Source organism: Ursus americanus, chromosome 12, assembly GCF_024610735.1.
Source record: "Ursus americanus isolate L20-20 chromosome 12, mUrsAme1.1.p, whole genome shotgun sequence".
Taxonomy (NCBI): Eukaryota; Metazoa; Chordata; class Mammalia; order Carnivora; family Ursidae; genus Ursus; species Ursus americanus.
In genome coordinates, this window is record NC_142138.1 from 70,099,059 (window position 1) to 70,117,500 (window position 18,442).

At 39.3% G+C, this 18,442-nt stretch overlaps 1 protein-coding gene across 7 annotated transcripts in view; it reads left to right on the forward strand.

The window, feature by feature from the left end:
* The window catches only part of RPRD2 (regulation of nuclear pre-mRNA domain containing 2), an 89,957-nt gene that overhangs the window by 29,150 nt on the left and 42,365 nt on the right, over positions 1-18,442 (forward strand). For all 7 annotated transcript variants that reach the window (XM_045790628.2, XM_045790630.2, XM_045790629.2 and 4 more), the window contains exon 2: positions 7,070-7,199. In XM_045790628.2, the coding sequence (XP_045646584.2) occupies positions 7,070-7,199 (130 nt within the window). The remainder of the gene's footprint in view (positions 1-7,069; positions 7,200-18,442) is intronic.

Sequence of the window (18,442 nt, forward strand, 5' to 3'; positions counted from 1 at the left end):
GAAACCATGATTGGAGGGATTTAAATAGTGGAGTAATATGATTAGATTTATATTTTACATAAAATATAAAATTTATAAGATTTATATAAATATAAAAATATAAGATTTATATTTTATATTTATATTTTAAAAGGATTTTAAAAGGATCACTCTTCTGAGTTGAGGTTAGACGAAAGTGAGGCAAAGGTAGAAGCAGGGAGACCAGTTAGGAGGCTACTACAATAATTCAAGCAAAAGATGATTATGACTTCGACCAGCACAGTGGTAAGTAGTAGTTAGAGTCCCAGCTTTTTTAATTTGCTAGTTTTAAATCATTTCAAATTTGAAGTTGTGATGTATTGCAAAGACCTCCTGTGTACCTTTCACCCAGATTCCCTAGTAATTAACGTTTTATCTCTGTTTGCTCTCTTATTGCTCTCACCATGCACACACATTTTTTCTTCCTGAACTATTTGAGAGTATGATGCAGACATGATGCCCTCCCTATTTAATACTTCATTGTCCATTTCCTAAAATAAAAAAGCTGTTCTCCTGTAGTTGCGTTAACAACCTTGGGCTGTCGTAACAAAATACCACAAATTGTGTGGCTTAAACAAGAGAAGTGTATTTTCTCACATTTCTGAGGTGAGATGTGGAAAGCTCAAGATCAAGTTTCCATTTCTGGTGAGAGCTCTCTTCCTGACTTTTATATATATATACATACACACACATAAATGTTCTAAGATTTTATGTATGTATGTGTTGATGAGAGAGCGAGCGAGCACACACGGTGCGCATGCGAGGATGCATCAGCCAGGAGAAGGGCAGAGAGAGAATCTCAAGCAGATTCTGTGCTGAGTGCAGAGCCCCAGAGAGCACTTGATCTCAGGATCTGACCTGAGCCAAAACCAGGAGTCAAATGCTGAACTGACTGAGCCACCCAAGCGCTGTGGTTGAATTTTGCCATTTATCCCACAATGGTCTTTAAAGGTCCAGGGTCATGTGTTGCAGTTAGTTGTCATGTCTTATTTTTCTTCAGTCTGAACAGTCTTTCTTTATCTTTCATGACCTTGCCATTTTTGAAGGATATGGACCAGTACCTTACAAACTATCCATAAATTTGTATTTGATTTTTCCTTATTGTTAGATTCAGGTTATGCAGTTTTGGACAAACATACTGCAGAAATGATGCTGTGTTCTTAACTCATTATATTTGGAGGAACACAATGTCGATATGCCCCATAATAGTGATGTTAACTTTATCACTTGGTTTAGATGGGTTTTGCCTGTAAGGTTTCTCTACTGTAAACTAAGTGAGTGTTTTGTGGGGAAGTAGTTTGAGACTTTATAAATTTCTGGTTCTGCATTAAACTTTCTCTTGCTAGCTTTGGGATCTTTTGATTATTGTTGCTTGAGTCAGTTCTTATTGTGATGGTTGCCAAACACTATTTTTTTAAATGCCACTATTCCTTATATATTTATTAGTTGGCATTTGATTGATTATAAAGCAGAGCTTCCCCCTTCACCGGTTGGTTTATTTATTTACATCAGTATGTATTCATGGATTGCTATTTTATTCAGTGCTTATAATCATTTACTATTACTGATTTTGACACTTGTCCATTCCATAGATCTGGCCAGTGGGAACCCCTAGAAGGTAGTGCCTTTGACATCATTCTTTGAGCACTTTTTTACTTTCTGGTGCAAGATGTTCCAAGCTCTTGTACTTTCTTTCCTGGCCTAGAATCAGCTATTTCTCCAAGAAGCCCTGGTTTTTCTTTGAAACCAGGATCTAGATATTAGATACTGGCATACTATTACTTCTAGGCCTTTCAGTGAAGATTAGGAAATAGTTGTATTTACACATATACACACATTCATTCCCCTTATATTTCTATATATACCTATGAGGTTTACACCAAGACTTCCAGTTACAATCCAGCACAACAGGGTTTATTCTAATCTTCTCCCTTTCTACATTTGTAATTTCCTAAGTTTGTATGTATTTTGAAAGTAGCATTAATGAGATCTGCGTTGTGAATTTGGATGTGGAGTATGAAAGAGAAAGAATAGTCAAGGATGACTCAAGATTTTTGGCTGAAAAAAGCCACCAGAAGAAATGCCATTTACTGAGGTGAAGACTATAGGAGGAGACAGTTTGGAGGAAGAGATCAGAAGGTCACGTGTTGAGTCTGAGCTGTGTATTAGACATGCGTGAAGAGGTGTTGGGGAAGTAGTTGGATATTTGAGTCTACAGTTCGAAGGAGAGGTCTGGGCTGAAATGCCGATCACTTCAAGACAACTAGTTCAACTTTCGGGGCCAAAATGCTTATATTTCCTTATAGTCTGTTATTATGGAAGCAGCAAATATGTATTGTAGAAAATTAGAATACAGGTAAGCAAAAGGAAAATAGAGATCAATACTATTAATTCCATATCCTTTCTGATCTCTTTCACAAATTTTTTTTTTTAAAAGATTTTATTTATTTATTCGACAGAGATAGAGACAGCCAGCGAGAGAGGGAACACAAGCAGGGGGAGTGGGAGAGGAAGAAGCAGGCTCATAGCAGAAGAGCCTGATGTGGGGCTCGATCCCAGATCGCCGGGATCACGCCCTGAGCCGAAGGCAGACGCTTAACCACTGTGCCACCCAGGCGCCCCACAAATTTTTTTTTCCTAACATGAAATCTCTCTCTAATTACTATTTTTTTCAGTTGATGGTTTTTTATTTCCATTTCAGTAAATTTTCATTTTATCTAATCCCAGACCATATTCAGATTTCTTTCGTTGATTCAGGAATGTCATTTATAGGTGGTTGGTCAAAACCTATGTGCAATTTAGGGACACAGAGTAATTACATCAGATTACTTTGTCCTGGGACACCTGGGTGGCTCAGTCGGTTAAGCGTCTGCCTTCAGCTCAGATCATGATCCCAGGGTCCTGGGATCGAGTCCTGCATCGGGCTCCTTGGTCAGCAGGGAGCCTGCTTCTCCCTCCCTCTCTCCCCCTTCCCCCATTCATGCTCTTTCTGTCAAATAAATAAAATCTTAAAAAAAAAAAAAAAGATTACTCTGTCCCTTGAGTCCCTTAATCTCTCCATTACATTTTATGCCACTGATTTGTTGATGAGACTGGGCCAGTTGCCCTGCAGAATATCTCACCTTATAGATTTGTCTGGTTGCTTCCTTACAGTGTTATTAGCTCTTTTTATTATTTCTAACAAAATTATCTGCAGCTTTTTCTAAAACACCCTTCTATATAAAAACTTTTCATGGTTTCTTGTGAGCCACAGAATAAAGGCTTTCTTGGCTCAATATTTAATAACCATCAGAATTTGTATCTTTGCCTATTCTCCCACTGCTCTTCCAGCCAAACCTTCCTGGTCAGACACAAGTAGAAGTAGGTAGTAATTAAGAATGTAGACTTCAAGCCAAACTGTCTATATTTAAATTCCAGTTTCAGAACCTACTAGATGTGACAATTCACATCATTCCATCTCTTAAATGGAGATAACAGTATCCACCTCACAGGGTTGTTGTAAGGATATCAGTTAATATTTGTATCTTTAAAGCAGTGTCTAGCATATAGAAAATGCTATAAGTGTTATTAAATAAGTTTAAAATCTAGCCTAAATTTTCCCTTCTGCAAAACAAAAGACACTCATTGCCCAGTCGTTTTCAGCACCTGTACTCATGACTTGTTCTTCCTGGAGTGCTCTTCCCCTTTCTTCCTGTCTACAAAAATTCAACTTCTTCATCAGACATTTAACTAATATTATTTGAGCACCTGCCAGATACTCAGTTAGTCATTGAGGTCATAGCCGTAAGCAAGACAGAATTCCAGCCTTTAGGGAGCTTATACTCTAGTGGAAGTTGCATACAAGTACACTACCGTGTGATAAGTGTATGACTCATGTACCTTCAGGATGCGCTAAAGGCCTTGTCTTACAGTCAGGGGAAGCTTCATGGAAGATGAGATGTGTAAGCTGAGAGTTGAAGGAAGAAAAAGAATTAGCCTTTTGAAATGGGTGGCAAGACACAGGAAGGAGGTGGGGCTTGGCTTTGAAAACAAAGTATAGTTCACTAAACTGCAGCTTTAAGGGAGAGTGGCTGAGTTGAGGCTAAACAAGTAAGCAAGAACTAGGTTGCAGAGGGTTTGGAAAAGCATTCGAGATGGGTCTTCTCAAATCCCACTGCCTTTAGGCATCGTCTTAGACTATATCAGCCAGTTTTTCTCATTTCCTCCTGACTTTCTATAGTGATTTGACTGTAGAGTGTAGGGTTTGCATTGGGAAGAAGTTGCATTAAAATACTTGGGGGTGGTTTGTTTGGGGAAGAAGTAGTGATAAGATGAGGGCAAAATCTGACATGAATTAAGTTTAAAATTTTGGACTTCTATGGATGAGTAGGAAACACAAGATATTCAGAATGGGATATCTTAGAAAAGGAAAATTCTGAGAGAGAAGGAGAGAGTGCATGTGCAAAGTTTCTGGGAACTGTGAGTATTTCATTAAAGATAGAACTTTGAAAGGGAAGAGATGAGATTGAAAGAGAAGGTAAGATCCAGATCATAAATGAAGACTAAGGTGTTCAGGAGTTTTCTAGTAAGCATTTGGAAATCATTGATGGATTCGATATGAGAAACAAATTGGATAACGTTTGCATATTAGAAGTGAATTTAGGGGCGCCTGGGTGGCACAGCGGTTGAGCGTCTGCCTTCGGCTCAGGGCGTGATCCCGGCATTGTCGGATCGAGCCCCACATCAGGCTCCTCCTCTGTGAGCCTGCTTCTTCCTCTCCCACTCCCCCTGCTTGTGTTCCCTCTCTCGCTGACTGTCTCTATCCTGTCAAATAAATAAATAAAATCTTTAAAAAAAAAAAAGTGAATTTAGCAATTTAGAGAGTAAATTTGAAGAGACTTAAGTCTAGAGGCAAGATAATCAGTGGGAGGGTACTGCAATATAGTAGTCCAGGTCAAAGGTGACGAACCCAGCAAAGAGCAATAGTAGAAACAGAAGGAAAAGAGGAGATAAATTTTACAGATAGTATTGGCGACAAAATTGTCTGGACTTGGAGATTTATCAGATGTGGTGAGGGTCAGGTAGGGAGGAGGAAGAGTCAAAAAAAGATTGCTGGGGCGCCTGGGTGGCTCAGTTGTTAAGTGTCTGCCTTTGGCTCAGGCATGATCCTGGTGTTCTGGGATCAAGCCCCGCATCAGGCTCCTCTGCTGGGAGCCTGCTTCTTCCTCTCCCACTCCAGGGCTGTGTTCCCTCTCTCGCTGGCTGTCTTTCTCTCTGTCAAATAAACAAATAAATCTTAAAAAAAAAAAAGATTGCTAAAATTCTGGCTAAATACAGCAGGAGTAACAGATGGAAGAGGAGGACGATTATTAATACTGAAAAATCAAGCTCAAGGTGCCTCTGAGACTTGTGTATGGATGTGTGCATTGACTGATAAAGGGAAAGCCAAGCTTGGTATCTATAGACATGGGAGTCATTGGTGCATAGGTGGTGGGAGTTAAAGCCATGGAGGTGAATGGTTATGCTGATAGCATTTCATTTTCTGTGTGCTAAGCACTGTCCTAAATGCTTTATATACATTGTTTCATTTAATTCTTGTAACAACCCTGTGAGGTTGTCATTTTACAAAGAAAAAGAAAGTGTCATAAAGAAGAGTTAAGTAGTGTATAAAACCCCAAAGCTGATAAGGGACAGAGTCAGGAATGGAACAAACAAACTTAAAACCTGAAATCTTATAACATGATGCCATGGGTAAATGGAGAAGAATGCTCAGGAGAGAACCCTGGGGAGCTTCAACATTTAAAGGAGGACAGTCACACGTGGAGCTGCCTGTCTACACGTGCCCACCCATGTATATATGGAGAAGGAATCAGAGAGGTATGAAAACCAGGAAAGTGCTTATGACAGAAACCAAAGAAGTATTACCATAACAGATCATTCCGTGTGCCAGAAGCTACAAAGAAATAACATTTTAAAAATTTTCCTCAGGTTTAATAAGTTGGAATTTATTGGTAATTGCTGTTTGAGTGGAGTGATGGCAACATAAATGAGATGGTATAATTTATATAAAGCTCTTGAGCATAGTAGATTGCCTATTTTAAGTACAGTAAAACAAAAGTAGCTCCTATAGTTATGGCGTTAACAGGAGTTAAAGTGGAGACAGTGAGAACTCGGATTTAACTCCTCAGGTAAGTTGATTTGGTTGGGTTTAAATATGGTTACATTTTTTTGAGAGAACAGGATTTCCATCTCATGATTTCTGATGATAATGAAGAGCATGTGGAAGGACTGTAGCATTGTAATGTTGAGGGCCCAGCTGAAGGAGACTAGATTTATATGGTTTCGATCCTGGTGGTATGATTTTTCTTCAGCAGAACCCAGGAGCAGAAATAAAGGTACAGTAAAGGCATTCAGTTAGGTCGATCTAGATTTAGGATTTTGTTGAATGCATGTGATAGAAAGGCTAACTCGGGGGGTGGGGGGAGAGGAGGAAAAGAAAATGAAGGTTTTAATGAAAGAGTGGTTCAAGGGGCACCTGGGTGGCTCAGTGGGTAAAGTGTCTGACTCTTGATATTGGCTCAGGTCATGATCTTGGGGTTGTGAGATTGAGACCTGAGTTGGGCTGTGCGCTGGGCATGGACCCTGCGTAGGATTCTCTGTCCCTCTGCTTGCAGGCACACACACTCTCTCTCTCCAAAAAAAAAAAAAAAAAAAAAAAAAGTGGTTTAAATAATAGATCAAAGACTGGAATTGAAGAGAAAAAATTGAGTACTTAAAGTGACTATAAAGTTAGGAAAAATATAGAACTGAAATCTTGATAAAAGTGACAAATATAAGGGGAATGGGAGGCTGTAAAATCCCCCAGAAAAGGGGATTCTAAAATGTGCAGAGGAATGGTTCCTGGAGGTCACTGAATTTAAGATCAAGGTAGTGAGAGACTAGATCATTTGTCTGTTTATTCTCCATTCACGTAATAGTGGTTACCTAGCTTGAGAACACTGTATTTGGAGTAAGTTGAACAAAGTATAATTAGACTCATTTGGTTTTATTTATTGTCTTTTGTCATCTCTAGCTGCCTATCCCCACCGTTTGAATCTCTTTTACCTCGCCAATGATGTTATACAGAACTGCAAAAGGAAAAATGCAATCATTTTCCGTGAATCATTTGCTGATGTCCTTCCTGAAGCAGCCGCTCTAGTGAAGTAAGTACATTCTTACTGCTCTGGGGGGTCTGAGCTCCGAAAATTAAGAACTTTAGTTTTCCTTTTTACCCGTTAGTAAGAACTGTTAATAGTTGTACATGCTTGAAGATCCAAGGATATTTTGCCCAAATTGTTCATGTAACTTTCCCACTAGTACACATATTTTTCTTTTAAAAATTCTTTCTCTCTCTCTCTCTTTTTTTTTTTTTTTAAGTTTTATTTATTTGTCAGAGAGAGAGACAGAGAGAGAGGGAACACAAGCAGGGGGAGTGGGAGAGGGAGAAGCAGGCTCCCTGCTGAGCAGGGAGCCCAATGCAGGACTCCAATCCCAGGACACTGGGATCATGATCTGGGCTGAAGGCAGATACTTAACGACTGAGCCACCCAGGTGCCCCTCTCTCTCTCTCTTTTTTTTTTTTTTAGATTTTATTTATTGGGGCGCCTGGGTGGCTCAGTCAGTTGGGTGTCTGCCTTCTGCTCAGGTCATGATCCCAGGGTCCTGGAGTCCAGCCCCACATCGGGCTCCCAGCTCAGCAGGGAGTCTGTTTCTCCTTCTCCCTCTGCCTCCCGCTCCCCCTGCTTGTGTGCTCACTCTTTCTCTGTCAAATGAATAAATAAAATCTTTTTAAAAAAAATATTTTATTTATTCTCTTCTCTTTTTGAAAGCTTGTTTGTTATTTACCCTTTCTGCCTCTTGTCTCCTACCTTGACCATATATATCTCCTGCTCATACACACTCCTTGCTTGGAATGTCTTTCCTATTCCTTTCTCTGTTTTCATATATATTTTTTAATACATATCCTTTCTTCTTTCAGTCTTCTTTAAATCTTGCCCCCTCTATAATATCTGTGTAATTAAAGAGAAATGGGAATTTTTATTCTGAATTTCGTATTGATTTATTCCATCCTTAATGAAATTGTACCCAGCATTTCCCAAAGTGCTGGAATACTTAATTTGATGTTATTTTTACTCTGTTTTAATAGTGTCTTCCTTGTGTTTCATCCATATTTGCAAGTTGTTTATTTGGTGCAAGAGACATATACACACAATTGGAGGATAAATGATTGTGTAGAACAATCAAAATTGCTAAGTATTTCCTCAAATTATATATTGATTAGCATATTATGTACTTACATAAATATGGGAACATTGCACATTGTCGATCCATTTGTTAGTATTAACCCATTCAAAATTGAATGGTCCTTTCCTTTCCTTTTGATTATTAACTTGAGGTGTTTATTTTGGTAGTACGTGAAAGTGCTTGCTAGAAGATTTATACATGATGTAAGAAGAACATAAAATAGTGGCTCCCAGTTGGCTCAGTCGGTAGAACATGGGACTCTTGATCTCAGAGTTGTGAGTTCAAGCCCCACATTGGGTGTAGAGATTATTTAACGATAAAATCTTAAAAAGAAAAAAAAGAAGTACATAAAATAATAATGGTAACACCTGGCGTTTATTGAACACTTGCAGTTGACCAGATACTGTGTGTTTTAAGTCACTGAATTCTGAGAGCAACTTTTTAACGTGGCTACTCCTGTTGTCCCCATTTAAGGAGGAGGTAACTGGTTTAGAGAGATTCAGTAGCTTGCCTAAGTTCTCATAGCTGGGAGAGTTGGGGAGAAGGCAGGGAGGGACGGAATTCCCACCCAAGCCTGTCTAGACCCCAAAAGCTCATGTTCTTTGCCACTTAACCTCAGTCTGTGTTGTTTCTTTACATATATAAATTCAGTGTAATTTAGAGTAAGAAAAGCAGTATGCTGGATGGTCTCCACTTAGAGTTTCTACTGTAAATATCACTGTAGTCTTTTTATAACTTACCTAGCATTTCCTAGACTTAGATTTTGTGACCTAGATCATGGGTTAATATAGGGTTGTCAGCTTTTATTTTACTAGGCAAAGATACTTTTTAAAACAACTGCTTTGTATTACTGTAACTAATTTCACAGAAAAAGGTGGAAGGACATAATCTCAGAATAAAGATCAGTCCTTTATTTTTTTATTATTTTTTTAAGATTTTATTTATTTATTTATTTGAGATGGGGAGGGGCAGAGGGAGAAGGACAAACAGAGAGACTCCTTGCTGAGTGTGAAGCCAGACACAGGGCTACCTCCCAGGACCCTGAGACCATTACCTGAGCTGAAGTCAGATACTTAACCAACTGAGCCACCATGCACCCCAAGTTCAGACCTTTAAATTAAAATTCAATGCTGGAAATGTGCCTTTTTTTTTCCCCCAAAGATTTCATTTATTTTGAGAGAGAGAATGAGCAGGGGGGAGGTAGAGGAAGGGGGACAAGCAGACTGCCTGCTGAGCAGGGAGCCTGACTAGACTAAGGTCTCAATCCCAGGACCCTGGGGTCATGAGGTGAGCCAAAGGCAGATGCTCAGGCAACTGAGGTGCCCCAGTGCTGGAGATGTTCTTAACTCAATGAGGGTGTCTTCAGAAACCTGTAGTAAACGTAAGACTTAACAGTGAAACAATAAAAGCATTCCAATACAGGGGTGTCTTCTGACATCATTCGTATTTGCCATTATGCTGGAGATCCCATTCATTTCTAAATAAATAAAAAGAGTACTTTTAGAAGGGACAGGATTGTCATTATTTGCAGATAATGGGATTACCTACATCAGGGATGGGCAACCTTTTTCTGTAAAAGGCCAGATAGCAAGTATTTTAGGCTCTGTAGGCCATAGGTTCTCGGTTGCCATCACTCAGTTCTGCTATTCTGGCATGAAAGCAGCTATAGATAGCAGGTAAACAAATGGGTGTGGCCGTGTTCCAATAAGACTTTATTTACAACAATAGGCAGCTGGCCTGAGGTTCATAGTTTGCTGACCGCTGGCTCACATAAAGTCAACTAATAGGAGAGGTCATTTAAATAGTTGGATTCAAGTTCAAGTGCTAGCCATAACCAATTAAAAAATGTAATTAGGAGAAAAGATTCCTTTTGCAACAAAAAGTACTGCCCCCCAGAATAAAAGAGGTCCCACTCAAGAGTAAATGTATTAAGAAGTATGTTAAGGCTTTTATAAAGAAAACTTTTTTAGACTTTACTAAAGGGTAGTAAAGATTTGGATAAATGAAAAGATACATTACCATTTTGAAGAGAAAGATTTGGTATTGTTAAAAATAGGATTCCCATTATGTAATCTATAAATTCATTGTAATCCCAGTCAAAATCTCACTAGGGTTTAACGTGGAAGGATAAAATATATAAGACAATTGTTTCAAAGAATAGTAAGGCTAGATTTCCCCTATCAGTTATTGTAGATTTTTAAACTCTAATAGAAGCAGAAGACTGTATCAGTGAAATTATATATTCTTGGTTATAAACAAATTAATTATACAGTATATGATAAATGAGGGGATCGTAAGGCATGAACTTCAGTATTCCATAAACATCCCCATCCCAACCACTAGTACCCTCTTTTAAATTTCTATTCACAAATATACTTTAGATTAATTTCTACCCTTCTGTGAATTCTTTTCTCTTAATTTATAGCTGTTTTTTAAATCCGTTTAATTCAGGAGGGGCAAATGACTAGATGTTCCAGGCAGGTCACATTGAGTGAGGTGGGTTGAATGTGAAGAAAACCCATCTAAAAGCAGCAGCAGCTACTCAGCCCTAGCCTATGGCCATAAAGCAATAGAAGTCCAGTGTTAACACGTGCTGCCAGACCTTCCAAGGACTTTTTCACCTTTTTTTTTTTTTTTAAAGATTTTATTTATTTATTTGAGAGAAAGAGCACGAGCAGGGGAAGGGGCTGAGAGGGAGACGGAGAAGCAGTCTCCGCACTGAGCAGGGAGCCCGATGCGGAGCTATAGGACCCTGAGATCATGACCGAAGCTGAAGACGTTTAACTGATTGAGCCATACAGGTGCCCCAAGACCTCACTTTTTAAGCTAGGTCAAAATCTGGATTTTTATATGAAGTCTCCCAGTTTTTAAATGTGTGAAGCTAAATCACATTTTTAAAAAAGGTTACTGCTAGCCAAACAAAACACATCTCTTGACTAAATTTGAACTGTAGGTAACCTGTTAGAGACTTCTGCATTAGGGCATGCCTTTTATTCCTTTAATCACTTTAAGGAGTTACTTGGTTTCACCTGACTAAAAGTTTCACCTGACTTCTTTTTGTGAATTATTGCCTCATTATTATATGATGATACTCAGAACATCTAAAACAATAATACACCTTACATTTGTATAAAGCCCTGCTCCCACAGCTTGTGTGAAAATAGGTTATAAATTGAAAATTATTATACAAATGGTATTTGAAACTCAGTAACCAACTTTGCAGGTAAGCAAATTGAATTTTATTATTTCTTTTTACAAAATGAGAAAACTGAAGCCCAGAGCAGTTAAGAAGTTACCCAAAGTAAAATGTCAGTTTAGTAAAGAGGTGAGAATAGAATTGAGATGTTTCTGACTCTTAGTCTCCTGTTATTTCTATTTGACAATACAGTCTGCCTAAACTTAACTTAGTTTTTCATCTTATAATGGCCCCTTAGTAATTTTAAATTCTTGTCCCTTCATTTCTTTTTTTTTTTTTTTTTTAAGATTTTATTTATTTGGGGCGCCTGGGTGGCTCAGTCATTGAGCGCCTGCCTTCGGCTCAGGGCGTGATCCTGGAGTCCTGGGATCGAGCCCCACATCAGGCTCCTCTGCTGGGAGCCTCCTTCTTCCTCTCCCATTCCCCCTGCCTGTGTTCCCTCTCTCGCTGGCTGTCTCCCTCTCTCTGTCAAATAAATAAATAAAATCTTTAAAAAAAAAAAAAAAAGATTTTATTTATTTATTTGAGAGACAGAGCGCACAAAGGAAGAGGGAGAAGGAGAAGCAGTCTTCCCGCTGAGCAGGGATTCCCAATGCAGGGCTCGATCCCAGGACCCAGGGATCATGACCTGAGCCAAAGGCAGACGCTTAACCCACTGAGCCACCCAGGCACCCCAGAGAGAAGCTGACTCCCCACTGAGCAGAGAGCCTGACATGGGGCTCGACCCCAGGACCCAGGGATCATGACCTGAGCTAAAGGCAGACACTTAACCTACTGAGGCACCCAGGCGCTCCCTCATTTTTTTTTTTTTTTAAGATTTTATTTATTTGACAGAGAGAGACACAGCAAGAAGAGGGAACACAAGCAGGGGGAGTGGGAGAGGGAGAAGCAGGCTTCCCGCTGAGCAGGGAGCCCAACGCGGGGCTCGATCCCAGGACCCTGGGATCATGACCTGAGCCGAAGGCAGATACTTAACAACTGAGCCACCCAGGTGCCCCGGCCCCTCATTTCTTAGTCACTTACCAGAGACTTATTGTTTTCCTGTTCCTTCCTCCTTTTCTGTCTTTAAATTCCCATTATTATCTCTATTTGATATATTTTTATATCAAATATATATTTTATATGAAATATATAAAAATATATTTATATATTTTATACTACTTATCTGATATAAGCCTGGTTTTTTTTAATCTGTATAAATCTGCCAATAATAGTATCCACCCTACAGAGTCTGGGAACTACTAAATGAGTAAATACTATGATATAGAGTGAGTGCTTAGAATAGTGAATGGCATATAATAAACACCTAATAAATGTTAGCTGCTGCTGTGATGATGAAGTTGATAATGACAATCGCTCCTACAATTATTATTAACAAATTAATGTTACCAAATCACTGCTCTGATCATTCTTTAAAAAGTATTTTTATATTACTATATAACGAATTCCTTTCCATGTTTGTTATTTTCTTTTTTGACTGTCAAACCAACTATATAATAGAATTGGGGCAAAGAGTATTATCCTCATTTTACAAATAAGGATACTGATAATAAAGTAGATGATACAAAGCTACTTTAAGATAGGAGATTGAACATTTAAAAAAATAAAAAAGAATGAGATCGTGCCAGTAGCCATCATTGGGTTTTTTTACTGTGCAGTCGCATTATCTAAGCTCCTTGGGAAGGCACTTAATGCCCTTCACAGTCAGATGTCAACTTCCCACCCTTGTCCTTAGCTCTCCCAGGTTCCAGTAATGAGCCATTGCTCTAGCCAAACACTCATATGATGTGTCTTAATACAAGCGCTTGTGAATTTTTCTTCCTGGAATATTTTTCCTTTCTTGAGAAGCAGTGAAACTTAGAAGTTAAGAATCCAAGTTTTTGGAATCAGGCTGCCTAGGTTCAAATCCTTGTTAACCACCTGTTAAACTAATTATTTAATTTTTCTGTGCTCCAGTTCTCTCACCTATAAATGAGAAGAATAGTACAGCTTGTATCTTAGGATTGTTGTGAGGTAATCCTCACAAGCTAATGTATGGAAAGCACTTATAAAAGTACCTGGAACACAAGAGACGTCAAAAATTAATGAGCTAAGTATCTATCTCAAGAAGTTCACAAAAGAAGAACAAAATAAGCCGAAGGAAGGAAGAAAAGATATATAATGAGAGCAGCCACTCAAGAAATTTAAAAAAGGCAAACACAAAGTGGGGCACTTAGAATAGTCGAATTTGTAAAGGAAGCAGAATGTGAGTTGCCAGGGACTGGAGGGAGGGGAAATGGGAAGTTCAATAGCTATAGAGTTTCAGTTTTGCAAGATGAAAAGAGGCCTGGAGATGGATGGTGCCAATGGTTGCACAATGATATGAATATACTTTTTTTTTTTTAATGATTTTATTTATTTATTTGACAGAAAGCGCGCACACAAGCAGGGGGAGCCGGAGAGGGAGAAGCAGGCTCCCTGCTCAGCAGGGGGCCTGACGCAGGCTCCATCCCAGGACACTTAACCGACTGAGCCAGCCGGGCACACTGATGAAAGGATATACTTAATCCTACTGAACTTTTCACTTAAAAAATGGTTAAAATGATAAATTTTATATGTTAATTTTTACCATGGTAAAAAGAAAATTGGGGGGGAAAACGTAACAAGACCGAACAAACATACAATAGAAGGGTTCAACAGAGGAAACATTTTTTGTTGTTTTTTTTTTCTTGTTGTTGTTGTTTTTGAGGAAATAATAAAATTGATAAACTTTAGATGAGATTGACCTAGAAAAAAGAAGGCATAAATAAACTGTATTAGAAATGTAGAAAGTAGGGGCGCCTGGGTGGCTCAGTCGTTAAGCGTCTGCCTTCAGCTCAGGGCGTGATCCTGGTGTTACGGGATCGAGCCCCACATCAGGCTCCTGTGCTAAGAGCCTGCTTCTTCCTCTCCCACTCCCCCTGCTTGTGTTCCCTCTCTCGCTGGCTGTCTCTCTGTCAAATAAATAAATAAATAAAATCTTAAAAAAAAAAAAAGAAATGTAGAAGGTAGATGTGTTACCAATATCAACAGCTTCATTCCAATAAATTTGAAGATATAGACAAAATGGTAAAGTTCCTCAAAAATACAAGTAACTAAATGGCTCAGATAAAAAACTGAGGACCTTATAATCCTATAACCATTGAATAAATTCAGCCAGTCCTCAGAAATCTTCCCATAAGAACTTCCCCTGGTTTTGCAGTGGGTTTGCCACCAGAACACAAGTGTCGTGAAAACCACTGCTAAAGCCATGACAGAATGGTAAAGGAAAAGATTTATATCCACATTGTTGTCATTGGAAAACAAGTCCACCACTACTGGCCGTTTGATCACAAATGTGATGGGATCAAAAAATTTGAGAAGGTGGCTGCTGAGATGGGAATAGGCTCCTTCAGGTATGCCTGGGTCTTGGATAAACTGAAAACTGAATGTGAGCATGGTATCACCATTGATACCTCCCGGTCGAAATTAAAGAGCAGCAAGTATTTTGTGACCCTCAGTGATGCCCCAGGACACAGACTTTATCAAAAACATGATTACAGGTACATCTCAGGCTGACTGTGCTATCCTGATTATTACTGTTGGTGTTTGGTGAATTTGAAGAAGGTAACTCCAAGAATCGGCAGACTCATGAGCTTGCCCTTTTGGCTTACACACTGGGTATGAAATGACTATTTGTTGGTGTTAATAAGATGGATTCTATAAAGCCACAGCACAGCCAGAAGAGATATAAGGAAACCATTAAGAAAGTCAGCACCTACATTAAGAAAATTGGCTCCCACCTGACACAGTAGCATTTGTACCAGTTTCTGGTTGGAATAGTGACAACATGCTGGACCCACGTACTAATACACCTTGGTTCAAGGGATAGAAAGTCCCCCGGGAGGATGGCCATGCCAGTGGAACCATGCTCCTTGAAGCTGTGGATTGCCTTCTCTCAAGGAACTTGTCCAGCTGACAGGCCCTTGCGTCTGCCACTCTTAAGATGACTACAAAATTGGTGGTACTGATACTGTCCCAGTTGGCCAACTAGATACTAGTATTCTCAAACCCAACATAGTGGTCACCTTTGCTCTGATCAGTGTTACAGCTGAAGTAAAGTCTTTTGAAATGCATCGTGAAATTTTGAGTGAAGCTCTTCCTGGGAACAGCGTGGGCTTCAGTGTCAAGGATGTGCCTGTCAGAGATGTTTATCATGGCTCAAGTGGTTATCCTGAACTGTCTGGGCCAAATCAGGGCTGGTTATGCATCGGTGCTGGATTGTCACACAGCTCACATGCTTATAAGTTTGCTGAGCTGGAGGACAAGATTAATTACCATCCTGGTAAGAAGCTGGAAGATGGCCCCAAACTCTTGAAATTGTTAATACTGTTTTTGGCAAGCCCAGTATGTCGAGAGCTTCTCTGACTATCCTCTTCTGAGATATTTTTTGTTACTGTTTTGCTATTTGTGGTATGAGGTAGACCATTGCTATGGGTGTCACCAAAGGAGTGGACAAGAAGGCTGTTGGAAGGGGCAAGATCACCAATCTGCTCTGTCTAGAAAGCTCAGGAGGCTAAATGAATTTTATCCCTAATACCTGCCACCCTGTTTTGTTTTAAGATTTTATTTAGGGGCTACCTGGGAGCCTCAGTTGGTTAAGCGTCTGCCTTCGGCTCAGGTCATGATCCCAGGGTCCTGGGATCGAGCCCTGCGTCAGGCTCCTTGCTCAGTGGGGAGCCTGCTTCTCCATTCTCCCTCTCCTGCTCCCCCTGCTTGTGCTCGCTATAAAATAAATAAATAAAATCTTTTTTAAAAATAAAGATTTTATTTATTTGAAAAAGGGAGAGAGCACGAACAGGGGGAGGGGCATAAGGAGAGAGAGAAGCAGACTCCCCACTAAGCAGGGAGCCCAGTGCAGGGGCCCGATCCTGGGATCATGACCTGAGCCACCCCAGCGCCCCTTTGCCACTCTGTTCTTAATCAGGGGTAGGAAAACTGTCTCAAAACTCTTTGTCTCAGTTGGCTATAAGTTTAATAATAAAAGACCAGGGGGTACCTGGGTAGCTCAGTCAGTTAAGTGTCTGCTTTCAGCTCAGGTCATGATCCTGGGGTTCTGGGATTGAGCCCCACATCAGGCTCTCTGCTCAGCAGGGATCCTGCGTCTCCCTCTCCCTCTGCCTGCCGCTCTGCCTGCTGCTCTGCCTACTTGTGTGCTCTCTCTTTCTCCCTGTCGAATAAATGGATGAAATCTTAAAAAAAATTTTTTTTAAATAAAAGATTGGTTAATGCCTGTAAAAAATAAAATCTATTAAATTAAAGTTATTGCTTATATGATAATAAAAGCTGCAGGACAAACGAAAAAAGGCTGCTTAATGTAACAGCGCATCATAAAACCTTCAGAATGAAGGGAGAATATTTTGTAGACCATTTCTTTTCTGTGTGGCAGTTTTAAGTTACTAGTTTTCAAAATCAGTACTTTCCAGTGGAAGCAACCTGACCAAAAATCTGTCACAGAATTTTGAGACCCATTAAAGCAAAGTTTAATGAGAAGAAAAAAATCCTTGACCTAGGTGCTTCACCAGCAAGTTCAGCAGATACTGAAGGAAGAAATAATTCCAGTCTTACTCACAGTTGTTGAGAGAACAGAGAAAGAATGCTCTTCAGCTTACCTTAATGGCACTAGCATAACCTCGATGCCAGAGTTTAACTGGGAAATATGAGGAAAGAAGATGACAAACTGATCTTATCCCTGAACAACCTGAGTCTAGTGGAACATAAAGAGTATAGTACATCCTAACTATGTGGGGTTTATCCATGGAATGGACACATGGCTTAATATGGAGAATAAATTCATCCAATTCACTACGCTTAAGAATAAAAAGAGAAAAATTGTATGATGATCTTAAAAGGTGCAGAAAAAGTAAGTAAAAAATCCATTCAATATAAAACAAACCAGGAATAGAAAGGAATCTCTCCAATCCAGTAACCTGTATCTTCCAAAAAGAAAAACCTATAGCAAACATGCTGTAGATGAGGAACAAAACAAGGGTAATGCCCAGTGTCAGCATTTCTGTCCAACTTCGTCATGAAGTTCCTAGCCAGAAGGGAGAGAGGGAGGAAGCAAAAGTGTATGAATGAAAGGATTGGGAGAGGAAAAAAACAAAATTGTCATTAATTGCAGATGATATGATTAGCATGGTTGTTAGACCCAAATCAATAATAATAAAATTAATTATTTTATCTCTATACCAGAAACAAAGTAAGAACATTAAAAAAAAAATTAATTCTTTATACTGGGGAGGTGGGGGAGAGATCTAGTTGATTCTTATTATTCATAGTAATTATGTTCCATGAAGTTGCCATGAACAGTGAATTAGTGAATACTGAATCATTGCTCCTAGGGCAAATACAGGGTTAAGTTCCTGCAAGCTCCCTGGTCACAACATTTTTGTCAACTGATCAATACATAACCTTATTTAATGTAGGTTTCTGTGTACAGATACCTTATTTAACATATATTTATTAATATATTTTGATTCATTAACATTGAATTCATGGCTAACAGCCCTATATAATGCTTGAACAAAGTTTATCTAATACATGTGTTTTCTGTGTAAGGCACATCACAGCCTTCTTGTGCTTAGGAACTCTAGACAGAAGAACTTCAGCGCTATGCTTGAGGGCCATTTTAAACAGCAAAATCATCACTCAGAAGCACAATGCAAAGAAATATGGCACGAAATAGACGATCAAAAGGATCCTTGTTTTTTTAGTATGATAGCTGAAACAAGATGGCAGAGCGTCACCTTGTTTGACCTCATCTGAGAACATGCCATCAGCCAACTTGAAGTTTTCACCATTCTGTATGTGTCTAGGAATGACTGAAAAAGCAAAACATTGCTTTTGGGGTTACAAATAAATTTTAGCAAGTAGGTGAATTTGCAAATAGGGAATCCAGGATTGAGA